A 19677-nucleotide genomic window follows, 5' to 3' on the forward strand; every position below is an offset into this window, starting at 1 on the left:
CACAGTGGATGGCAACCCTGGATCTTCGCCAAATACCAACAGACACACACACACACACACACACACACATATACACGTGTTATAATTGACAATAGATGACATCCTGATTTGTGGAAATAAAGCTATGTATTCTATTTAACCCTGGAGAACCCACAGGTCAAATTTGGCCAATGTTAATTAATTGGTGCTAAGAGAAGGGTTCTTGGGTTCTCCAGGGTTAAAATGACTTGATTTATACATTTGTAAAGAAATATGACTGGTGTTTTCCTGCGCAAAGGTCGACAACACCTAATATGATCTTACGGGGTTCCTACGGGTCCTTGAAATCCTTAAAAATTTGTGAATCTGGAGGAGGGGATTCAAGGCCCTTGGAAGTTTTTGAAAATATACATACATAGATACAAGTCATTGAAAGTGCTTAAATGTATTTTATGCCAGACGTTTTCTGGAAAAAAATCCATGTTATTCCCTGTGTAGTAGGATAATATCATAAAAATTCTTGACTTTTTAAGCACACGTGCTGAACTGTTTGCTTTAAATGCTTATATCTTCTGTATGTGAATGTTTCATACCAAACTTTTTTGCATAGCTGTGTTTGACAAATGAAAACGTCTCGGGTTACATATGTAACTGTTGTTCTTTGAGAAGGGAACGGGACGCTGCGTCTCCCTTGCCATACTTCTTGCGTCCCTGTAACGCCGTCATTGGCAATATTTCAGATAGCGATATACTTCCTGGCTCCCACGTCACCCTGTCTTTGTCTTTAAGCCTCACCATTGGTTGAATTTGATATACACATTCAGACGCACTTACCCCTGGAGGCGTCCCCAAACTGTCACCGCAGTGACGCAGTGCGAGTTCCCTCGAAAGGGAACTGTAACAATGTATCTTTAAAGGTAACACACTGTAACCTTGCTCTCACTTGAAATGTGTCCCCACATTTAGTCCTGGAATTGATGACTTTGCATACATTTTTGCAGTATTCAAATCATTCAGTTATTGCAAATCATTGAGATATGTGTATAATTTTATCTTGCGACCCTTGTTCAGGTATTGTCAGTGTGTTGCTATGTGGCTCATATTAAAACAGATTTGTGATATTCTGGACCCTAAATATCGCTTCGGTTCCTTTTTTCATGTAAGTCTGAGATAGGATTTTTTTTTAAATAAAATTGATAATTGTTATCCACCAGGCAAAATAATGCCGGTGCATGTTTAATACTTAGTTTAATCCTAGGTATAAGCAGTAATAATGGTAATGTTTGTCCTGGCAAACAAATTACACACCCAAGACAAACAGAAAGAGGAGTTCAGACGGCTGGTTTATTTAATTGTTATGGAGTTTGTGAGTGAATGTGTCTGTGTGATGTATTTGTGTGTATTATTTTTAAATGGACTGAGGGCTTGTGGTTGACCTGGGAGATCACTGCAGTTACACATGCACATGCTGAAACTTGCCGTTTTGCTCCCAACAGGGGCGAGAGCCGCCAAATTCACTCTTTGGACTCCATTTGAAAGGATTTGCATGTGTGTGCGTCTTTGTTGTGGGTATACACAGTATTATCTCAGACAGTGTAGAAGTTGATCTAAAGGAAGAGAGTTTTAGGCGGTTTGATGTTCTGTCACATCTATATGTGTGAGAGAGTTGAAAAGAAAGAGAGAGAGAGAGAGAGAAAGGAGCTGTGGGAAAGACTGCAAAGAGGGAGAGTAATTCTTGTTGGTGTGCCAGAATGCCCTTGTTGGACCTTCAGAGACCAAAGACAAGAAGAGAAGTTAACAAGGTGGGTTACTTTATTTGGGATCCGAAAAACAAAGATTAGCATTTCTCTATTTGTCAGTAGGCTATGTTTTTTCTGTCTGTCACTCTTTCTAGGAAAAAAACCTCATGGTTACCTGCGGTTTCTCACACTGTTGAAGGATTAGTTCAGCCAAGAATGAAAATTCATTCACTTAATACTATTTCAAACCTGTGAGAATTTCTGTCAAACACACACACACAAAAACTAAATTCTAAATTATTGGTTGCTGTTTTCTGTGCCATTAAAGTGAATGGGGACTGCAGTTTTAAGCTTCAGAATGTATTTTAAATTACATTATATTATTGTATTGTTATTGTAATTATTTTACTTGGTACTTGTAATTATTAAAGTATTGCAAAGCTTTTGTGTGGCTTTTTAAGACTTAGAAGTCTTAATATAGAGTGAAGTCATATAGACCGCTTTATGGTGCTTGTACGTTTATTTTACAACTTCGGTTGTAATTGCAAAGAAAACCGCAACCAAGAAAGTCTTAAAATGTTTTGTTTCAGATTCGAAAGTACATCATATTTGTTTAAAACGACTTAAATTTTTGCATTTTTGGGTGAACTTTCCTTTAAGTTTCATTTCCCCTCACAGAGGCCTTTCCTCACGCTTTTCATTCTTTCTTTTCTCTTTCGTTGCCTTACTGGAGATTCTGACAGTTGGTCTCAGTCCAAAGGAACCACTCAGTGGAACAATCGACTCCTTTCTCCTCCCCTCTTTCTCTCTCGCTCTATCTCTCCTTCTTTCTCTCTCTCTCTCTGTTCAGGTCTCACCAAACATCATGGAATTAGAGGCTTATAACACAGTCATTACATCCATCTTTTTCCTCATCTCACTCTTTCGACTTGTTTTCTCTGGCGCTGTCGTTGCGGCATTGCGGTCGTAAGGTTAATTATTGTTTGTTTATTTGGCCTTCAAATCATTTGGTTTTAAGACCCAGTCCCAGGTTCCTGCGGAGAGGCCTTCTTCTATGTGTGTTTGTGTGGCTATACTTCTGAGGGCCACGTGTTTGAAAATATAGTGAAATATTAAAAAAATGACATTTCAATTTATACTTGTTTATGAATTGCGTTAGGGGTATTTTATTATATTCAAGTCCAATGTCTCTACGATAGACCTTTTCTAATAAAGCTTCTGTGTGCGTGTTGAAGCCGAGGTACAGCCTTGGCTGTAATGATGATGTACGATTTGCTGCGTTGGCACGGCCTCTTTGCTTAAAGAGACGTGAAGGACAGAGATGCACTTTTCTGCTGTAGTCTTGTATAAATCTCTCAGGATCGGGGAGGGTGAGAACCTTGCTGAATTTGTGTTTGTGTGTGCGCCATACATGCATACGGGTCTGCAGTAGCTCATATCAACTGTGTGTTTATAGTAAATTAGCACAGCTAATCAGGGTGAAGGCAGTATAGACAGAGAGTCAGTGTGTGTATGTGTGTGTTTTTGTGTGTGTGTTTTATTATGAGGCTTCTGCTGTCTAACTGTGTGAATAGATCCATTATTCGCAGTGGGAGAAACAGAAAGACGGAGCAAAGAGTGGAAAGAACAAAGCTTGTTTATATTTGTACTGGGATAGTGCTGTATTTACTTAAATTAAAACGTTTGTGTTATTAAATAAAATTAAATCTTTTTTCTTTACATTATAAATGTCCTAGTTCGGTGGTTCTCAAATTCTTCGACTTGGGGCCCCCTTGTGTAGGGTGAATTTCTTCCCCCTGCCTCCCCCAAATATTTTATATAAAACTTTGAATTAAACAAAACATATTAAATTATACAATACAATGCTGTTGGTTGGTAGCCTTATTTTTTTGAGGTTTAATTACACAGAATTTATGATAAATTAATGTATTCTATAAAACTGGGGCCCCCGGCACCATCTTGCGGCTCTCCAGGGGTGGTCTGAGAACCACTGCTGTAGATTTTAGCAAGTGCAGTGAAACTGTGTGCGTGCATGTGTGTGTGTGTGTGTGTGTGTGTGTGTGTGTGTGTGTGTGTGTGTGTGTGTGTGTGTGTGTGTGTGTGTGTTAAATCTATATTCAGTGGAGTCAGTAGGTCGCCTCTTATCTTACTGCTGCTGCCTGCTTACACTTATTAAAATTCATCACTGCAGCAAATGGGTATATAAAGTATTTCTCTCTGTGTGTGCATGTGTTACAGGGCTCTTAGAAATTTTAATGTGTTTTATTACTCTGTTTTATCATCTTTTAACACTTTTCTGTGTCACAACATAAATATAACGATTTCTGTGTTGCACATAAGAATGAAAGTAATTGTAATTAGAAGGTGCTTCTTGTTTTAAATTGTATGGCAATATACACTCTAAAAAATATTGGGTTGTTTTTAACCCAGGGCTGGGTAACTATTGGACAGAACACATTTCTGGGTTAAAATGACCCAAATAATAGGTTGTTTTAACCCAACTGCTGGGTTTTTGTTAATCAACCATGAAAAGCAGATGACCAAACAGATTAACTGTTTGCATTGCCCATACAGTACTGTGCAAAAGTCTTAAACCACCACCACCAGACTTGTTGTTTTAGAAGTTTTAATGTCCATCCATATTTATTTTTCAACCTATTTTATTAAGATACAAATAGAAATTCAGGAAATATGTACAAAAAAAGAAAAAAATATTCATGACTAAATGTCTTGTTTAGGCATCGTCGGTGTTTAGTGTGACCTTGCTTGGCACTAACCCCATCTTGAGCGTTTTTGAGCAAAATGAAGTAAAAAGGATTTAATTTTATTTAGGTTTAAGAGATCCTGCAGTTTCCTGCTATTGCTCAAGTGGAAGGGGTATTTACCCTAAAAACTTGACACTTCAGTTTACATTTTTATACAGTTTATTTTATACAAATTTCCTTTCTTTCTAGATGGATTCTATTAAAGAGACTGAGAAACAATTATATATGATCACTATAACATTGCAAAAACAACACATCTAATTCTGGCATGCTGGCCTAAGACTTTTGCACAGTACTGTATATCTAACCTTGTCACTCTATACTCATGAGATAACCAATCAACAAATAGTGCAAATGCATCAAAGTACATTAGTTTATCTACAGTATGACTAAGAGCGTATGAAGTTCATGCTTTTATTGTAGCTTGTGTTTCAAATCAGCTGTTTGTCTGGATGCAGGCCAGAATGATATACAGTAGTGTGTTTTCTTTCCACATGCTATATATGAATTAGGACAGTAATATTAAACAAGTGTACACACACACACACAATCGCCAGTAATTTGATGTTGTTGTTCTGAAATGAGATCTGGATGATGTTCTGACTCTTGGCTTTCAGTTTGGGCATTCAGTAAACATGGACCAGAACCAGAAAGACCAGCCTAACAAGACAGAAAGCTTTGATGTTTCAGCATCCAATTTAGTGCGAATGGGTTCGTGTGTGAGAGAGAAATAAGATCAGATTTCTTTCTCATTTTAGGCAGGACAGTAGCTTTGTACCATATGCCAGTGTTTTTGTCTCTGTGTGTGTGTGTGGCTGCATCCTGGTTTTTATCAGACCGGGCCACTGTAGGAGTTTTTAAGAGAGGTTATGAAAAAAATAATGAAATTGTCTAACTAATTTTTGTTGTTGTTTTAATGTTTAGCCTCCAGCATAGAAAGGAAACGTTCACAGCATCGCTGTCACAGCTAGAGCCGTCACGACAACAGCTGCCACGACAACCAGCATCCCGGTCAACCATCTGTGTGGCAGCTGTCTGCGGTTTAACCTTAACTGAGAAGTTCTGGTGGTCCTCAGAAGAAGATGATGATGATGGTGATGACGTACAGTTCGCTTGTTCTGCTCGGGCTGGTCAGCGTCAGTGCTTCATCCGGTGGAAGTTCTTCAACCTATTCTCCACGTATGAAGCTCTCTTATAAAGGTGAAGAATCTTGGTTTACTTTCATGTATATTTTTGTGACTGCAGGTACAGTGCCCACCAAAAACATTTTTGGGTCACCCTTAAACTTGTATTGCATAGATAACTTTCCTTAACCATTTTGCTAATGCTCAATTTTTATGTGCGTTTTCTAGATCTTCAACAGTTTAACGGAGTTAAGAGGTTTGACTTAGACCGTTCGTGTTGTTTTGGAGCTCTCCTATTGGATGAAGAGAGGGGGCGGCTTTTTGTCGGCGCTCGTAACTTCCTGTTATCTCTTAGTCTTGACAACATCAGCAGACAGGAACAGAAGGTACAGCACATTCTCCTCATCAGTTCCCTTTCCATACAGCAATATTTAAATGTTTTAATAAATATACGTCTGGAAGGAGCTTGCTTTTATAATGAGATGGGGTCATGTGTCTCTGAGCTCTCTTAACTGTGGTTTGAGTAATCGCATTACAAATCATTTCAGACCTTATTTAGCGCTGTCCACTTTATCCACTAAACAAACTGTGTGTGTAACCGTAATCAACCCATGCTCAGATTTATGGTGGTTTATGGTGGTCCTTGACAGAATGATGGATCGTTATTTCTTAAGGAAGGAAAAGAGGATTGATGTGTGAAAGTTTTCAGTCACTGCGTGCCAGCGGTAGACTCACACAAGCGCACACAGGTGCTTTAAAAGGGATGTTGTGTCCGGATGTATGTGCATGTATGCATTTGCCCCTGGTCGTATTTTAACTGTGCCTTTGATGGGGTTCAGCGAGAATGTCCCTCAAGCTAGTGGACACGTCTAACCCTGCAACGTTGATAACCTCTACCCAAAACCTTTCCTAACCTCTGATCTCTGTCTCTTTCTTTCAGATTTACTGGCCAGCGCCTGTTGATTGGAGAGAAGAGTGCAACTGGGCAGGGAAAGATATTAATGTAAGTGTCTGCGATAGATAGTGTGGTCACCGGCGCACCTGGTTTATCTGCTTATCAGGGTGATCTCTCCATTGAGCTGTTTACACACAGAGAATTAGCACTGTTATAACAAACAGCTCTCGTAAATGGATCCTTTATTTACAGACATAAATCATAGTAGAGTGGTTTACAAGGCACAAATCGGGTTTCACTTTTTATTATGGTGTAATCAAATTATGTACGAGCTGTTTAACATTACTGAATACTTTAATTCATTTCAATTCATATTTATTTCTATACCATAGTACTTTGATATCTTGGTACTAAATGATAACTGTAGTGGAGAGCAGCGGCAATTTTTTTTTATTAATTTTTTTAAAACATAATGCTTTACACAGATATATATGTTTGCTGTGCTCAATAACTCACAAGTGTGGTCTATCAATATCAGGTGAATTTTTGAACAAATGTAAAAAACACGTTACTTTCAACCCTGTCAGCTGGGACGAAAGTAACAAACAGGTGGGTCAAAAGTAACACAACAAAACAAGATAGATTTTTGTGTTACACTTGTTTTTAATAATTATTCATGACTGTGACCTTGTTCATATGTAATTGCAAACATATTTTGTTGTTTATCTTTGCAAAAAATAATTAAATTACATTTTAAAATTCAGTTTCATTAAATGTTTCAAAAGCAAGCCTAGAATAAAAAAAAACTTCAACAGTATGAACACTATAAAATTATATACAATCAAATTAAAATAATATACAGTACTGTGCAAAAGTCTTAGGCCACCACCACCAGACTTTTTTTAGAAGTTTTAATGCCCATCCTTTTTATTTTTCAATCTATTTTATTAAGATAAAAACAGAAAATACAGGAATATGTACAAAAAAATAATAATAATAATTCTCAGGACGAAATGTCTTCTTTAGAGGTTTTACCTCTCTTGGCACTAAACACACATTGAGTGTTTTTGAGCAGAATGAAGTAAAAAGACAAAAAAAAAATTTAATTAGAAATTAGGATTTAATTTTTTTTAGGTTTAAGAGATCCTGCAGATCCTCCTACTGTTCATGTTGAAGGGGAAGTTTACCCTAAAAACTGGACACATCATTTTACAGTTTTTATTATAGGTTTTTTAATACTATACACATTTCCTGTATTTTCTGGATGTATTAAGGAGACTGAGAAACAATTATATATTATCACTATAACATTGCAAAAACAACTAATCTAATTCTGGCATGGTGGCCTAAGACTTTTGCACAGTACTGTACATTTTCAACAAAATGCAACAGTATTAGCAGCGGGATAAAAGTGTAACTTTTTTCCCCGACAGGAACTCCTGATATTTAAACCTGATTTACTTTTATTTTGGAAAAACTCTGAGAAGTTAACTTTAGGATGTGTTACATCACAAAATAACTTGTACTGTATATTGATCAGTAGGGGAGGGCAGGGGCGAAAGTACAATTTTTCAGAAAAACGTAATTTAAAAAAATAATGTTATAGACAGAGATATATTTTTTCTGTGGTCAATAACTCACAAGTGTGGTCTATCAATATTAGGTGGAATTTTGAACAAATGTAAAACGACTTCAGTATAATTTCACTTTAAACATAAGTATTGAATTGTTACTTTTGACCCTGTCAGCTGGGACAAAAGTGTCTGGTAACACACAGGTGGGTCAAAAGTAACACAACAAAACCAGAGAGATTTTTGTGTTACACTTGTTTGTATTAAATATAAATAACTATGACCTCGTTAAAATGTAACTGCAAACTTATTTTGTCATTTATCTTTGTAAAAAATAACGAAATTACATTTTTATTTTAAATTTCAGTTTTATCAAATGTTTCAAAAGCAACCAACAGTACAAACTTAAATGGTTGAGAATAAAACATTTTTCAACAGTTTGAACACTATGAAAATGAAATGAAATTGGAATAATATACATTTTCAACATATACAACAGCATTAGCAGCTGGACAAAAGTAGTACTTTCAACCCGACAGGATCTCCTCACATTTAAACCTGATTTTTTTGTTTTTATTTTGAAAAACTCTTAGAATTCAAACTTCAGGATGTGTTAGAGCACTAAATAACCTGTAGATTGTAGATTGATCAGTAATGTAACACATGAAACCAGAAACACAATGCGTTATAAGAAAAAAAAATATCGCTTTTGGAATTTAAATATCATGGTTGAAAACACCTTTCTGGATCTACACGCGGAAAACAGTGAGTACATAATGTGACATTTGTCAACTCTGTCAAGAGTTTGTGTGGTAAAGATGCTGTCATAGTTTGGATTTCAAATGTTATCAGGGTTCGGAGAAAATCGCTTTGTTACTTTCGTTCCACGTTACATTTGCCCCGGTTCTCCCCTACTGTAACACATGAAACGAGAAACACAACAAGAAAAAAGAATTCAATTATCATGGTCGAAAACATCTTTCTGGACCTTATAGTGCAAAATGATTACGAAATAACACGATATTTGTCAGCACTGTCAAGGGTTGCGTGCTAAAGATGCTGTCATAGTTTGAAATGGGAATGTAGTCAGGGCTCTGAGAAAATCGCTTTGTTACTTTCGTCCCACTTTACTTTCGCCCCGGTTCTCATGTATTGTGATATTACAATGACAATATGACCAAAAATCTATATAGATGTATTTTAGTCTGTATGTTTAATCTGGTGTGTCAAGCGGATGTGTGTGGGATGGTTTTGGATGCTTTATGCCTTTTTATGTCAGCTGATTGTTCTTTTTGTATAGGGTGTGTCTAAGGTTGTGTAACTTAAGTGTGTGTGCGGGTCAGGGGTCCATCCTGCGGTGGGTAGATGACTGCGGTCAGCTGACAATGAGTTCTGCCACACACACAGAGTTCAATGACCTGTGTGCTGACCCTCATTACGTGTAGGGGTGTACAGGACGATCGGGACAGAATCAGACCTCGATGACTAAAGGAATTAAGATTTTCTCCTTTGACTTTCTCTCTCTCTCTCTCTCCCTGAGCTGTATCTTCTGATTTCTCACACATCATTGCATATTCAACTAATGCTAACACAAGAATATACAAATATTGAATTGTCATATTTCTTCTGGTGTCTCTCCACCACCTATTATATAAATTTCTTATTCAGGGCAGATTAGAGAGTGTCCTCCATCAGTAAGGATTACATAAAAAGACTTCTGGAAGTTTTTCTCATCATGTTTGACTGTGCAGTCTATCATCTCCCCAAATGCTTTAGGCAGGTGATGAACTTCTTTAATGTTTGTTTAAAATCACATTGGATGATTGGATAAATATGCTCGGACCACATGTGGAAAACCACACCATGGATTCAGTGATCAGGCTAATAAAAGGTCAAAGTTTAAAGTTCACCGGGCGCCTCTCAGCAGGAAGTTGACACATTCATACGGCTTATTTCTCTTGAGAGACATTGTTCATTTTAAAGCTCCTTTTCTTTTGTTCTATACTCTTTCTTTCTCTCTCTCTCTTTGTCTTTATTTCTCTCTTTTTCTTTGCCTCATGGGCTCACTTCAAAGAGCTCATCAACGCACGCGCACACACCCCTAACACGTCCTGCCCTTATTGAGGGCTGTAAAGCTCTCGAAACAGAAGCCCCAGTGTGTGTGTACGAGACTGAGAGAGAAAGAGTGAGACCCCTTCCTGTATAAACACAGTTTGTCAGCAACTTAATTGGTCTTCGATGAATCTGTTCTGCCACCCCCACCGTACAACTCACACAGACACACATACACACTCTTCACAGGGTGCATTAAGCTCAAAGAGAGGCCTTTGTTCTCCACAAGACTTGCCTGTGTGTGCCTGTCTGTGTGAGTGTGTATATGACTTGGTGTGTGCAGGCTTTAGGCATGGCAGGAGGGCCTGGCTATTGGGCATCAAGAAATGTCAATCAGGTGGTGGAGAGGTTCCCCAAACGCACATCTGTTGTACTGTTACAAACCTAGTAGATTGCCCTACACTGTACCTAGACAGCTTTTCATACAGTAAGTGGTAGTAGCATAATTTTGCTACCTCTCCACTCTGTATTCACCATATTATGGGGCAGCATAGGATGTACTACCCAGAATGCAATGCCATAGGCTCAGTTTTAAAAAATCTTCTCCCTGATGGTATGTTGAGTTGAAAGAAGTTGTGATAATAAATAACAATAATGAAATAGTGATATTAAAGGTGCATTGTGTAACTTTTAGAAGAATCTTTTGAAAAAGATATGCAATATATATTATTAGTGGTGTATAACCTTACAAAATAAACTGTATTGTTTTTATTACCTTTATTATCTACATACACTGTGGGTCCCCATACATGAAAATTGCCATTTTGGGCTGGCATGTTTCTAAAATAGCCCTAAACGGACAAACTATAGAGCGTGTTTTGCACATATTATATGTTCATCAAATACTTTCACTTCAAATCATCTTAAAGGAAAATATTCTCATTTTACAGCTCCACTAGAGGTAAATATTTGATTTTTACCGTTTTGGAATCCATCCAGCCGATCTCGGGGTCTGCCGCAACCACTTTTAGCATAGCTTAGCATAATCCATTGAAACTGATTAGACCATTAGCATCGCGCTCAAAAAAAAAAAACAAAGAGCCGAAAATAGTACCCTTAGTAACTTTCAATAGCAGAGGACTATTTTCGGCCACTGAGTAATATCAGTGCGCCTCCTGCAGCTATGTTAAGGCAGCAAAGTCCTTGATTATTACGCCAGAATGAGAGTATAGTTCCTAGCCATATCTGCCTAGAAAATCGCAACTTTTAATTTTCCGTCGGTCTTAGTACACGATATGACTACAGAAGAGTCAAGTTTTAAAAGAAAAATATCTAAACTCTTTGATTATTTTTTAGCATGATGCTAATGGTCTAATCAGATTCAATGGATTGTGCTAAGCTATGCTAAAAGTGGTGGCGCCAGACACGGAGATCGGCTGAATGGATTCCAAAACTGTAAAAATCAAATGTTTAACTCTAGGGGAGCTGGAAAATTTGTATATTTTAAAAAAGTGGAGTGTCCCTTTAATCCTGACCTTAGGCCATTCAGAAATACAGCCTTTGTTGGCTGAATCTAATAAACATGATTTTTTTCAAAGTCCTCTGGGGGGGAAGCACACAATCCAAACCAAACCATGCCCCAGCGTGATTGTCCCCCCTCTCTACTCCCCTAGATGCAAGCACTCACTGTACTTTTATCGATCCGAGCCCAGGCGTGCTTTCGTCATTAGGATGCGATTGTTTTGAACAAAGCCGGAAGTAAAGCCCTCTTAACACTGGAGTCCATTGTAATGTTAAATCTGTGTTTTTATTTGGAGTTGTTTGGTGCACGATGACACACAGCCCTCTCACATGACATCATATTGCTAAGTTGGTCTGTCGCATGTGCATCTCGGACATTCACGTAACCCTGCTGCAGATGAAGGTGAGGGGTCGCGCAATTGACATCTCTCTTTTTGAATAAGGCTCAAGCATGATTGCGCTCACACTATAGCCTTTCGCACCCCAGCTCAAGTGAACCGTACCTGATCCCACCTCTGCAAGCCGGCCAGGGTGCGATTACCCAAACCGCACCCGGGTGCGGTACAGAGCGATCACACTAGTCAAACGAACAGGCTTTGGGGGTCAAACGCACGGTTGGTTCGGTAGTGTGAGTGCGCCCTAAGTGCACAGAAAAAAAAAGGATGATTAATTGCGCGCCTACATCAGATTTCAATTGTCCAACTTTTTGCCCGGTTCAGGGAGTTTTACCGATATAGACAGATTTTTCTAAGCTGTTAACCTTTCTTCAGAAAGGACAGTGAAGAATAACATATCAAACACAGATAAATGATTTACAGAGCCAATTTTTAAGCTCTTAGGTCAGACCTCCCTAAATTAATGGATTAGTATCACATTGTCCTCTAGAAATTAGACCAGAGCCGTCTGATATTTGAACATTGAGTGAGACCATTAACACAGATGTTCAGTTCAGGGTTCATTCTGTTGTTGAGAGCACGTGTTACTCAAAGAGGGAAGAAGGAAGGAGACGTAATTACAGTCATACAGAAGCAACATCTGCTACTGAAACTGAGGAGACCCTAAGAGACTCATCTTCTACGTCCTGAATCTTCTCCCTTTATCCTGGAATCCGGACGTTCCAACTCCATCATGTTGTCGTAGCGATTCCAGGCATTCTGGGAAATGTGGCACGCTCCAGCGAGCACAGTCACAAAAGCAATAGAGAAACAGAGGGACTATATGTGGCCATGTGTGTATGTGTCAGTTTAACAGTTGGTGTGTGAAAGGGAGAGCGTGAGAGATTACAGAAAGTTCCGGGATCACAGCGAGTAGGGAAAGGTCGGCTGTCGTCAAGGATACGTAACGCAGTGACGTTTCAATGCCGAACGCCCCCATAAGAGGTCTCTTAAGGGACAAACTAAATGTGTTTGTGTGTGTTCGTGTCTGCTCCGTGCTACTGATAGTCAATCCAGATGGGGACAGTCTCTGTTTCTGGCAGAAGAACTGTAGAAAGTATGTAAAATATGTCTATCATTAAATTGATTTGTGTGCTTGTGTTGCAGACGGACTGCGTCAACTATGTGAAGGTTCTGCATCACTATAATCGTACTCACCTTTACGCCTGTGGCACTGGAGCGTTTCACCCCACCTGTACCTATGTTGAAGTGGGACAGAAGTTGGAAGTGAGTATTTTCCTGTAGTTAAGTGCCAAAGTTGTGTCTGCCAATGTAGCTTCATTCAACTTATCTTTCTTTTGGCTAAATGCACTGCTGTTTTTCTCTTTTCGTAGGATCACGTGTTTAGAATCGATCCTTCTATGGCAGAAGATGGAAAAGGAAAGAGCCCATATGATCCAAGGCACACATCAGCATCTGTTCTGATTGGTTAGCTGCCACTAGCTACCTCCTTTTTCTTATTGATCCTGTTACTTCATGACCAATCCATAACCAGCTTTACTTCATTACACAGGCGATGAGCTCTACGCGGGCGTGGCCACTGATTTGATGGGGCGGGACTTTACGATTTTCCGCAGTATGGGACGTAGGCCATCCATACGAACAGAACAACATGATTCTCGCTGGCTCAATGGTGTGTATGAGAGATATAAAGGTTTTATTTGGACATATCTATGATACTTTGTATGTGAGTAATGATAATGAGCCTTATGATGATGCTGTGTGTTTCAGAGCCAAAGTTTATAGCTGCATTTGGTGTTCCCGAGAGTGACAATCCAGACGATGATAAAGTCTTCTTCTTCTTTCGAGAAACCGCTGTGGAAGCTCAGGGATTCGGGAAGGTTACTTATGCCAGGATTGGTCAGCTGTGCAGGGTTAGGAGCCAATTATTTATGCTGTGCCTCTTTTTGGTGCCGTTTGTTGATCCTTTTGACTTGACCGTATATATTTTTGTCACAGAATGATATGGGAGGACAGCGCAGTCTAGTAAATAAATGGACAACATTTCTGAAAACACGTCTTGTGTGTTCTGTGCCAGGCAACGATGGCACTGAAACACATTTTGATGAACTCAGTAAGAGCACACACACACACACACACACACACACACACACACACACACACACACACACATAAGCTAGACTTATACTGAGATTACTACTTATTTCAGTTTTCATTGTCTTTTTCTCCTGAACTTTAGGGGATGTGTTCCTGCTGCCAACCCGTGACAGAAAGAACCCACTGATCTACACTGTGTTCACCACTTCCAGGTAAGAGTTTATTAAGAGATATTTGATTAAAAGATATTCCTCTGATGTTGAAAAAAATTATGAAAAAAGAAAAAAATGCCATGATGTCATAGAAGAACCATTTTTGGCTGTGTGGTTCCATAATGAACCTTTATCATCCAAAAGAACCATCATTTTATATCACTTTACTATACAATTAGACTTAAGTTTTTTTAAACTACTGAAAGGTGGGTGATCCAAAAATGGCATTGCTTTTAAAATTGGCATTGATTTTAGCTTTTAAAGAGTTAAAAAATATTCGGGCAACCAAAATGCACTTAATAAATACAGCATGCAATGCTATTATTTGCTTTGCAGATGTATAATCAACAGGACTCATTTTTTACTGTCTCTGAAGACATTTTATCACCATGTATAATAGTGGCTTTTCATTATTATTTTTCTTTTTATTAATTACGCAACTTTATACATCTTTCTGACTGCTGCAAGGCTGGCATGAGGTCAAATGTACATCACCATTTATGAAAAATACTTATGTTTATCCATTTGCTATACCGTATTTTCCGGAGTATAAGTCGCATCAGTCAAAAATGTGTTGAAGAGGAAAAAACATATAAAAGTCGCACTGGACTATATGTTGCATTTATTTAGTAAATGATTTCACAAAATCCAAGCCGAAGAACAGACATTTAATCTGGAAAGGCAAGTTATTCAACTAAACAATAGCACAGAACAGCAATCTGAATAGGTGTCCGTAGGGCTGTCACAATGATTAAATAATCACCTCATCGCGATTGTTTGACTTCATGGCGATGATTTCAGATCACCCCAATGATTGCACATCTCTCTAAAAAACACAAGGGGGAGCTGCAGCGCCTGTATAAATGAGACATCATCAGATTACTTTAAAATATGTGTTATGTGTATTAATATTTACTGCCAGGTAAACGTTGCAAAATATTTTATTTAAATAATCACAACAATGTGTGAAAATTATTTCATAAACAAACAAAAAAAGTATGAGATCTAAATGTCAAAGCAATAAAACAGACAATTAATCATCATAATCAACAAAGCACTTAAACGGACAATTAATCGTTCTGAATTGCCACAATTTATTAGACATTTCACTGTTAGGCAAATTTCATAACTGTGACAGCCCTAGGTGTCCGTACATGTTAAAGTAACATGAACAGTTAATTACACTATACACCAGCATCGAACATACCTGAGAGGCTAAATAGACTAAATTAACACGACAAGCCAAATCAAGTTCAAAAATGTCCCGAAGTCATTCCGCATCACTGAATCCATTGAATTACATAAATACAGGAGCAGCATAGAACGGACTCCAGTGGCTGTAGACGGTAATGGTTTCTCTTGGTTCATATGAAATAATTTTGAGGTATAAGTCGCCCCTGACTATAAGTTCCAAGACCCCCGCCAAACTATGAAAAGGTGCGACACTCATAGTCCGGAAAATACGATACCTATATTCTTTCTTCAGTACTTTACTATGCTATTATATTTTTATTGCTGCGTTATGTTTTGAAGCTTTATTTTACTGCGGTAACACTTTAATTTTTCTGTCCTACAGTAGTGTATTTCAAGGCTCTGCGGTGTGTCTGTACACCATGAATGACATTCGACGGGCGTTTTTAGGGCCATTTGCCCATAAAGAGGGACCCAATTATCAGTGGGTTCCATTCCAGGGTAAAGTGCCATACCCACGGCCAGGCATGGTAAGTATTGATATGAATAATATATGAGTAATATGAAAGCCATTTTAAACGTGCAGTGTGGAACCTCTAGCGGCATCTAGCGGTGCGACTGTGAATTGCAACCAGCGGTTCAGTCCACAGCTCTTTTTCGAAACGCTTACGGTAGCCGCCACATGGCAACACATCATCGTCTGAGAGAACGTAGTGACAAAACGCGCTCTATAGAACAGTTTGTCCTTTTAGGGCTACTGTAGAAACATGACGCCGACTTCCATGTAAGGGGACCCGCGATGCATGTAGATAAAAACGGCTCATTCTGAGGTAATAAAAATAATACAGTTCATTTTGTAGGGTCTATATGAAGAGTTTGGTTCCAAAACGCTATAAACACCATTTAAAAAAAAAATGCGTTGCCACCAAGATCAGTATTTTATCAGGTCAGTATTAAAAAGTTAATTCTTAATTTTATGCAAAATCCAATATCCGCCATTAGTCAAAATGAATTTATTGCGTTTTGGAACCAAACTCTTCATATACACCACTGATAATATATAGTGCATAATATTGCATTTTTGTGAAGAGATCTTCCTAATAGTCCCACACTGCACCTTTAAAAGGTTAAGAATTGTTTTATATTCTTGAATGTTAACAAAGTGTAGATAGTTTTGGATTTGAAACCGTAATGGCTATTGGACATGCTTATCTGGGTTGTCATTTACAGTATAACATCAAAACGTTTATGGCTTCCGGATTCCACAGATACAATCTTTCTCTCTTCCTCAGTGTCCCAGCAAGACCTTCGGCAGTTTTGAGTCCACTAAAGGTTTTCCTGATAACGTAATCCAGTTTGCAAGGCACCATCCGTTAATGTTTAATCCGGTTACTCCACTGGGAGGCCGACCGCTGTTCCTGCGTACTGGAATACCATACAGCTTCACTCAGATTACAGTAGACAGAGTCAATGCGGCTGATGGACACTACGACGTCATGTTCATCGGTACAGGTACGGCAGAGAGCACAAGCCTGTGGGTGCCTGTATGTGTGTACAGTATGTGTGTCTATTAAATGCTCTCTGTCTCTTTGCAGATGTTGGCTCTGTGCTGAAGGTGATCTCTGTTCCAAGAGGAAGCTGGAGCAACACGGAGCTTTTGCTTGAGGAGCTCCAGGTCTTTAAGGTGAGACAAATTTGTCCCCAAAACTATGATTCTGTATTAAAGTGAAATTAAACTTTGATGCTCCTAATCTCATAATTATATTTTGAGACTTTAGCACAGTTAGGGTCACAAAATAAAATGCGATATAACTGAACCACAACTAAGGAGGTGGACTATCTTCTCTTTGCAGGATTCATCGTCTATTATTAGTATGCAGATTTCCTCTAAACGGGTGAGAGAGTCTGTTTTCTATCAGTTGTATATACAGTACAATATTGCAAAAACACGTGGCGGAAGAATGTTACTAAATCATGTGATGTTTTTCTCTCTCCACGGCAACAGCTGTATGTTGGCTCAGATACAGGTGTGATTCAGGTGCCTCTGCACCGCTGCAGTATGTACGGTAAAGCTTGTGCCGAGTGCTGTCTGGCTCGAGATCCCTACTGCGCTTGGGACGGACACTCATGCACACGCTACCTGCCAAACACAAAACGGTACGTGGCACGTTTTTTCATACATGATGTGTTTCACAGGGAGACTATTAAATGTTACGATTTTTAATATTCTGATAATAAAATGTGTGTGTGTGTAGGAGGTTCCGGCGTCAGGATGTGAGGAATGGTGATCCTAATGCTCTCTGCTCTGGAGGTAAAGCTACAGTACATATGTAAACCACTAGGGGTCACCTCTCACTAATTTAAATGGAGTGGGTAACAAGACCTCTCCCAAGCAGACATTACTGACATTGCAGAATGTAGATATCCAAAGTGGGTGTGAACTTCAACAGGAGGACGCCACTCCCTTTATTGGAGCTCCCACCCCCATTTGGGGATTTTGATGGATTGTGTATGTGATTGGTTACAATGTTTGGTTTGCACATGCGGATTTTAATTGTAAATAGGTACGTTTACATGCAACCAAATAATTTGTTTGTAATTGTATTGATGGCTCAATCGTATTGAAAAGCCTTCATGTAAACACCTTAATCAATACGACTGAGGACAATTGGATGCAGTTTTGACTTCTATCCAGAGATAAAGCGTGAACTCGAAGAGAGATGCTGTCCGCAGCGTAGCGTTGCCAAGTCCTCTGCTGTTTTTCAAGTTTAGATTTGGGCTACTGTTTAAACTGTTCCCACCAGTTTTTTTTTTTTAGATTACAGTAAATGATTTTGTTGCTTAGTTATTTGTATTTGGGCTGTGAATAGTCATTGCGGTGCTTTTGGTCTAGTTTTGAACGTCTATTCGGATGGTTTTGATACACGAATCTGGCAACCCTGGCTGTGCACTTGCGCAGACTTTCGATTCGGATTATATATAATGTACATGTAAACGAACATTTAAATCAGATTGCAATGTTAAAGGTGCATGTAAACTGTATCGTCGTAACCTTCAAAGGTTTTAAATTCAGTCGGATTGACACAATTTTGTGCATGTAAACGTAGGCAATGTGCCCTAAACTATTTATTAGAAGTTATGAGAAAGGTGTAGCTGTCGGTAGATCAATTGGTAGAGCATTGCACAGCAACACAAAGGTCAGGGGCTCGATTCCAAGGGAACACACATGCTATTAAAAAAGTTAAGCTTGAAAGCACTGAAAGTCACGTTGTATAAGAGCATCTGCCAAATGCATGAATGTAAATAATGCTTAACAAGCTACGAAATGACACATTACACATTGACACATTTAAAATAGAAAATCGAAAAACAACAACCCAGTAACTTAGTTTTGGTAAACCATTCTCCGCAAGCATGTGAAAAATAGGTCATTGAAATTTGGCTCCCCTTGTGATGTCAGAAAGGGATAATACCGCCTCTTAATCTGCACTATCCAATCACGGCACTGCCATTTAGTGCAGAGATCAGCTCATTTGCATTTAAAGGACACACCCAAAACGGCACATTTTTGCTCACACCTACAAAGTGCCAATTTTAACATGCTATAATCAATTATCTTGACCTATATTATCTTGATATTTTGACCTAAAACTTCAAATATGTACAAAGTTTTATTTGGCATCTTAAAAAAGTCTTAAAAATGTCGCCTTTAAATGCTCTGTATGTTGCTTTGGATAAAAGCGTCTGCTAAATACATAAATGTTAATGTTATTATTTATTTTATTAATTGTGCAAGCTAACTAGATTGTAAGATTGCTTTTGTTTTGCTCTTTAAAAACAGCACACAGCCCGCACACACGCATATACACTGAAGTAATTGTCCGTCCTTTGCAGATCACCAGAAGCCGCGTGTCCTGGAGAAAAGGTTATACGCTGTGGATGGAAGCAGCTCGTTCCTGGAATGTGTCCCTAAATCATTACAGGCCCACATTACATGGACCTATCAGAGGCACGCTGAAAGCCCACGGGAGGAGGTGAGAGAGAGATAAATAGATAGGGGAGGAGAGGATGGAGACATAAATGATAAGAGATGATAAATGTGTGTCTTTGTTTAAATTAATGACTTTCATTCTCTC

The 19677-nt window shown here is 38.6% G+C and overlaps 1 protein-coding gene across 3 annotated transcripts in view; it reads left to right on the forward strand.

The window, feature by feature from the left end:
- sema3b (sema domain, immunoglobulin domain (Ig), short basic domain, secreted, (semaphorin) 3B) overlaps positions 1 to 19677 on the forward strand; it is a 70638-nt gene that overhangs the window by 47651 nt on the left and 3310 nt on the right. For all 3 annotated transcript variants that reach the window (XM_073867790.1, XM_073867791.1, XM_073867789.1), the window contains 16 exons: positions 5408 to 5683; positions 5836 to 5993; positions 6548 to 6610; positions 13188 to 13307; positions 13415 to 13508; positions 13594 to 13713; positions 13812 to 13954; positions 14040 to 14154; positions 14281 to 14350; positions 15927 to 16071; positions 16834 to 17053; positions 17137 to 17225; positions 17395 to 17432; positions 17537 to 17698; positions 17797 to 17852; positions 19436 to 19575. In XM_073867790.1, coding sequence (XP_073723891.1) covers positions 5566 to 5683; positions 5836 to 5993; positions 6548 to 6610; positions 13188 to 13307; positions 13415 to 13508; positions 13594 to 13713; positions 13812 to 13954; positions 14040 to 14154; positions 14281 to 14350; positions 15927 to 16071; positions 16834 to 17053; positions 17137 to 17225; positions 17395 to 17432; positions 17537 to 17698; positions 17797 to 17852; positions 19436 to 19575 — 1851 coding nt within the window. In that variant the 5' untranslated portion in view covers positions 5408 to 5565. The remainder of the gene's footprint in view (positions 1 to 5407; positions 5684 to 5835; positions 5994 to 6547; positions 6611 to 13187; positions 13308 to 13414; positions 13509 to 13593; positions 13714 to 13811; positions 13955 to 14039; positions 14155 to 14280; positions 14351 to 15926; positions 16072 to 16833; positions 17054 to 17136; positions 17226 to 17394; positions 17433 to 17536; positions 17699 to 17796; positions 17853 to 19435; positions 19576 to 19677) is intronic.

The sequence above is a fragment of the Misgurnus anguillicaudatus genome, chromosome 5, assembly GCF_027580225.2.
Source record: "Misgurnus anguillicaudatus chromosome 5, ASM2758022v2, whole genome shotgun sequence".
In the NCBI taxonomy this organism is placed as follows: domain Eukaryota; kingdom Metazoa; phylum Chordata; class Actinopteri; order Cypriniformes; family Cobitidae; genus Misgurnus; species Misgurnus anguillicaudatus.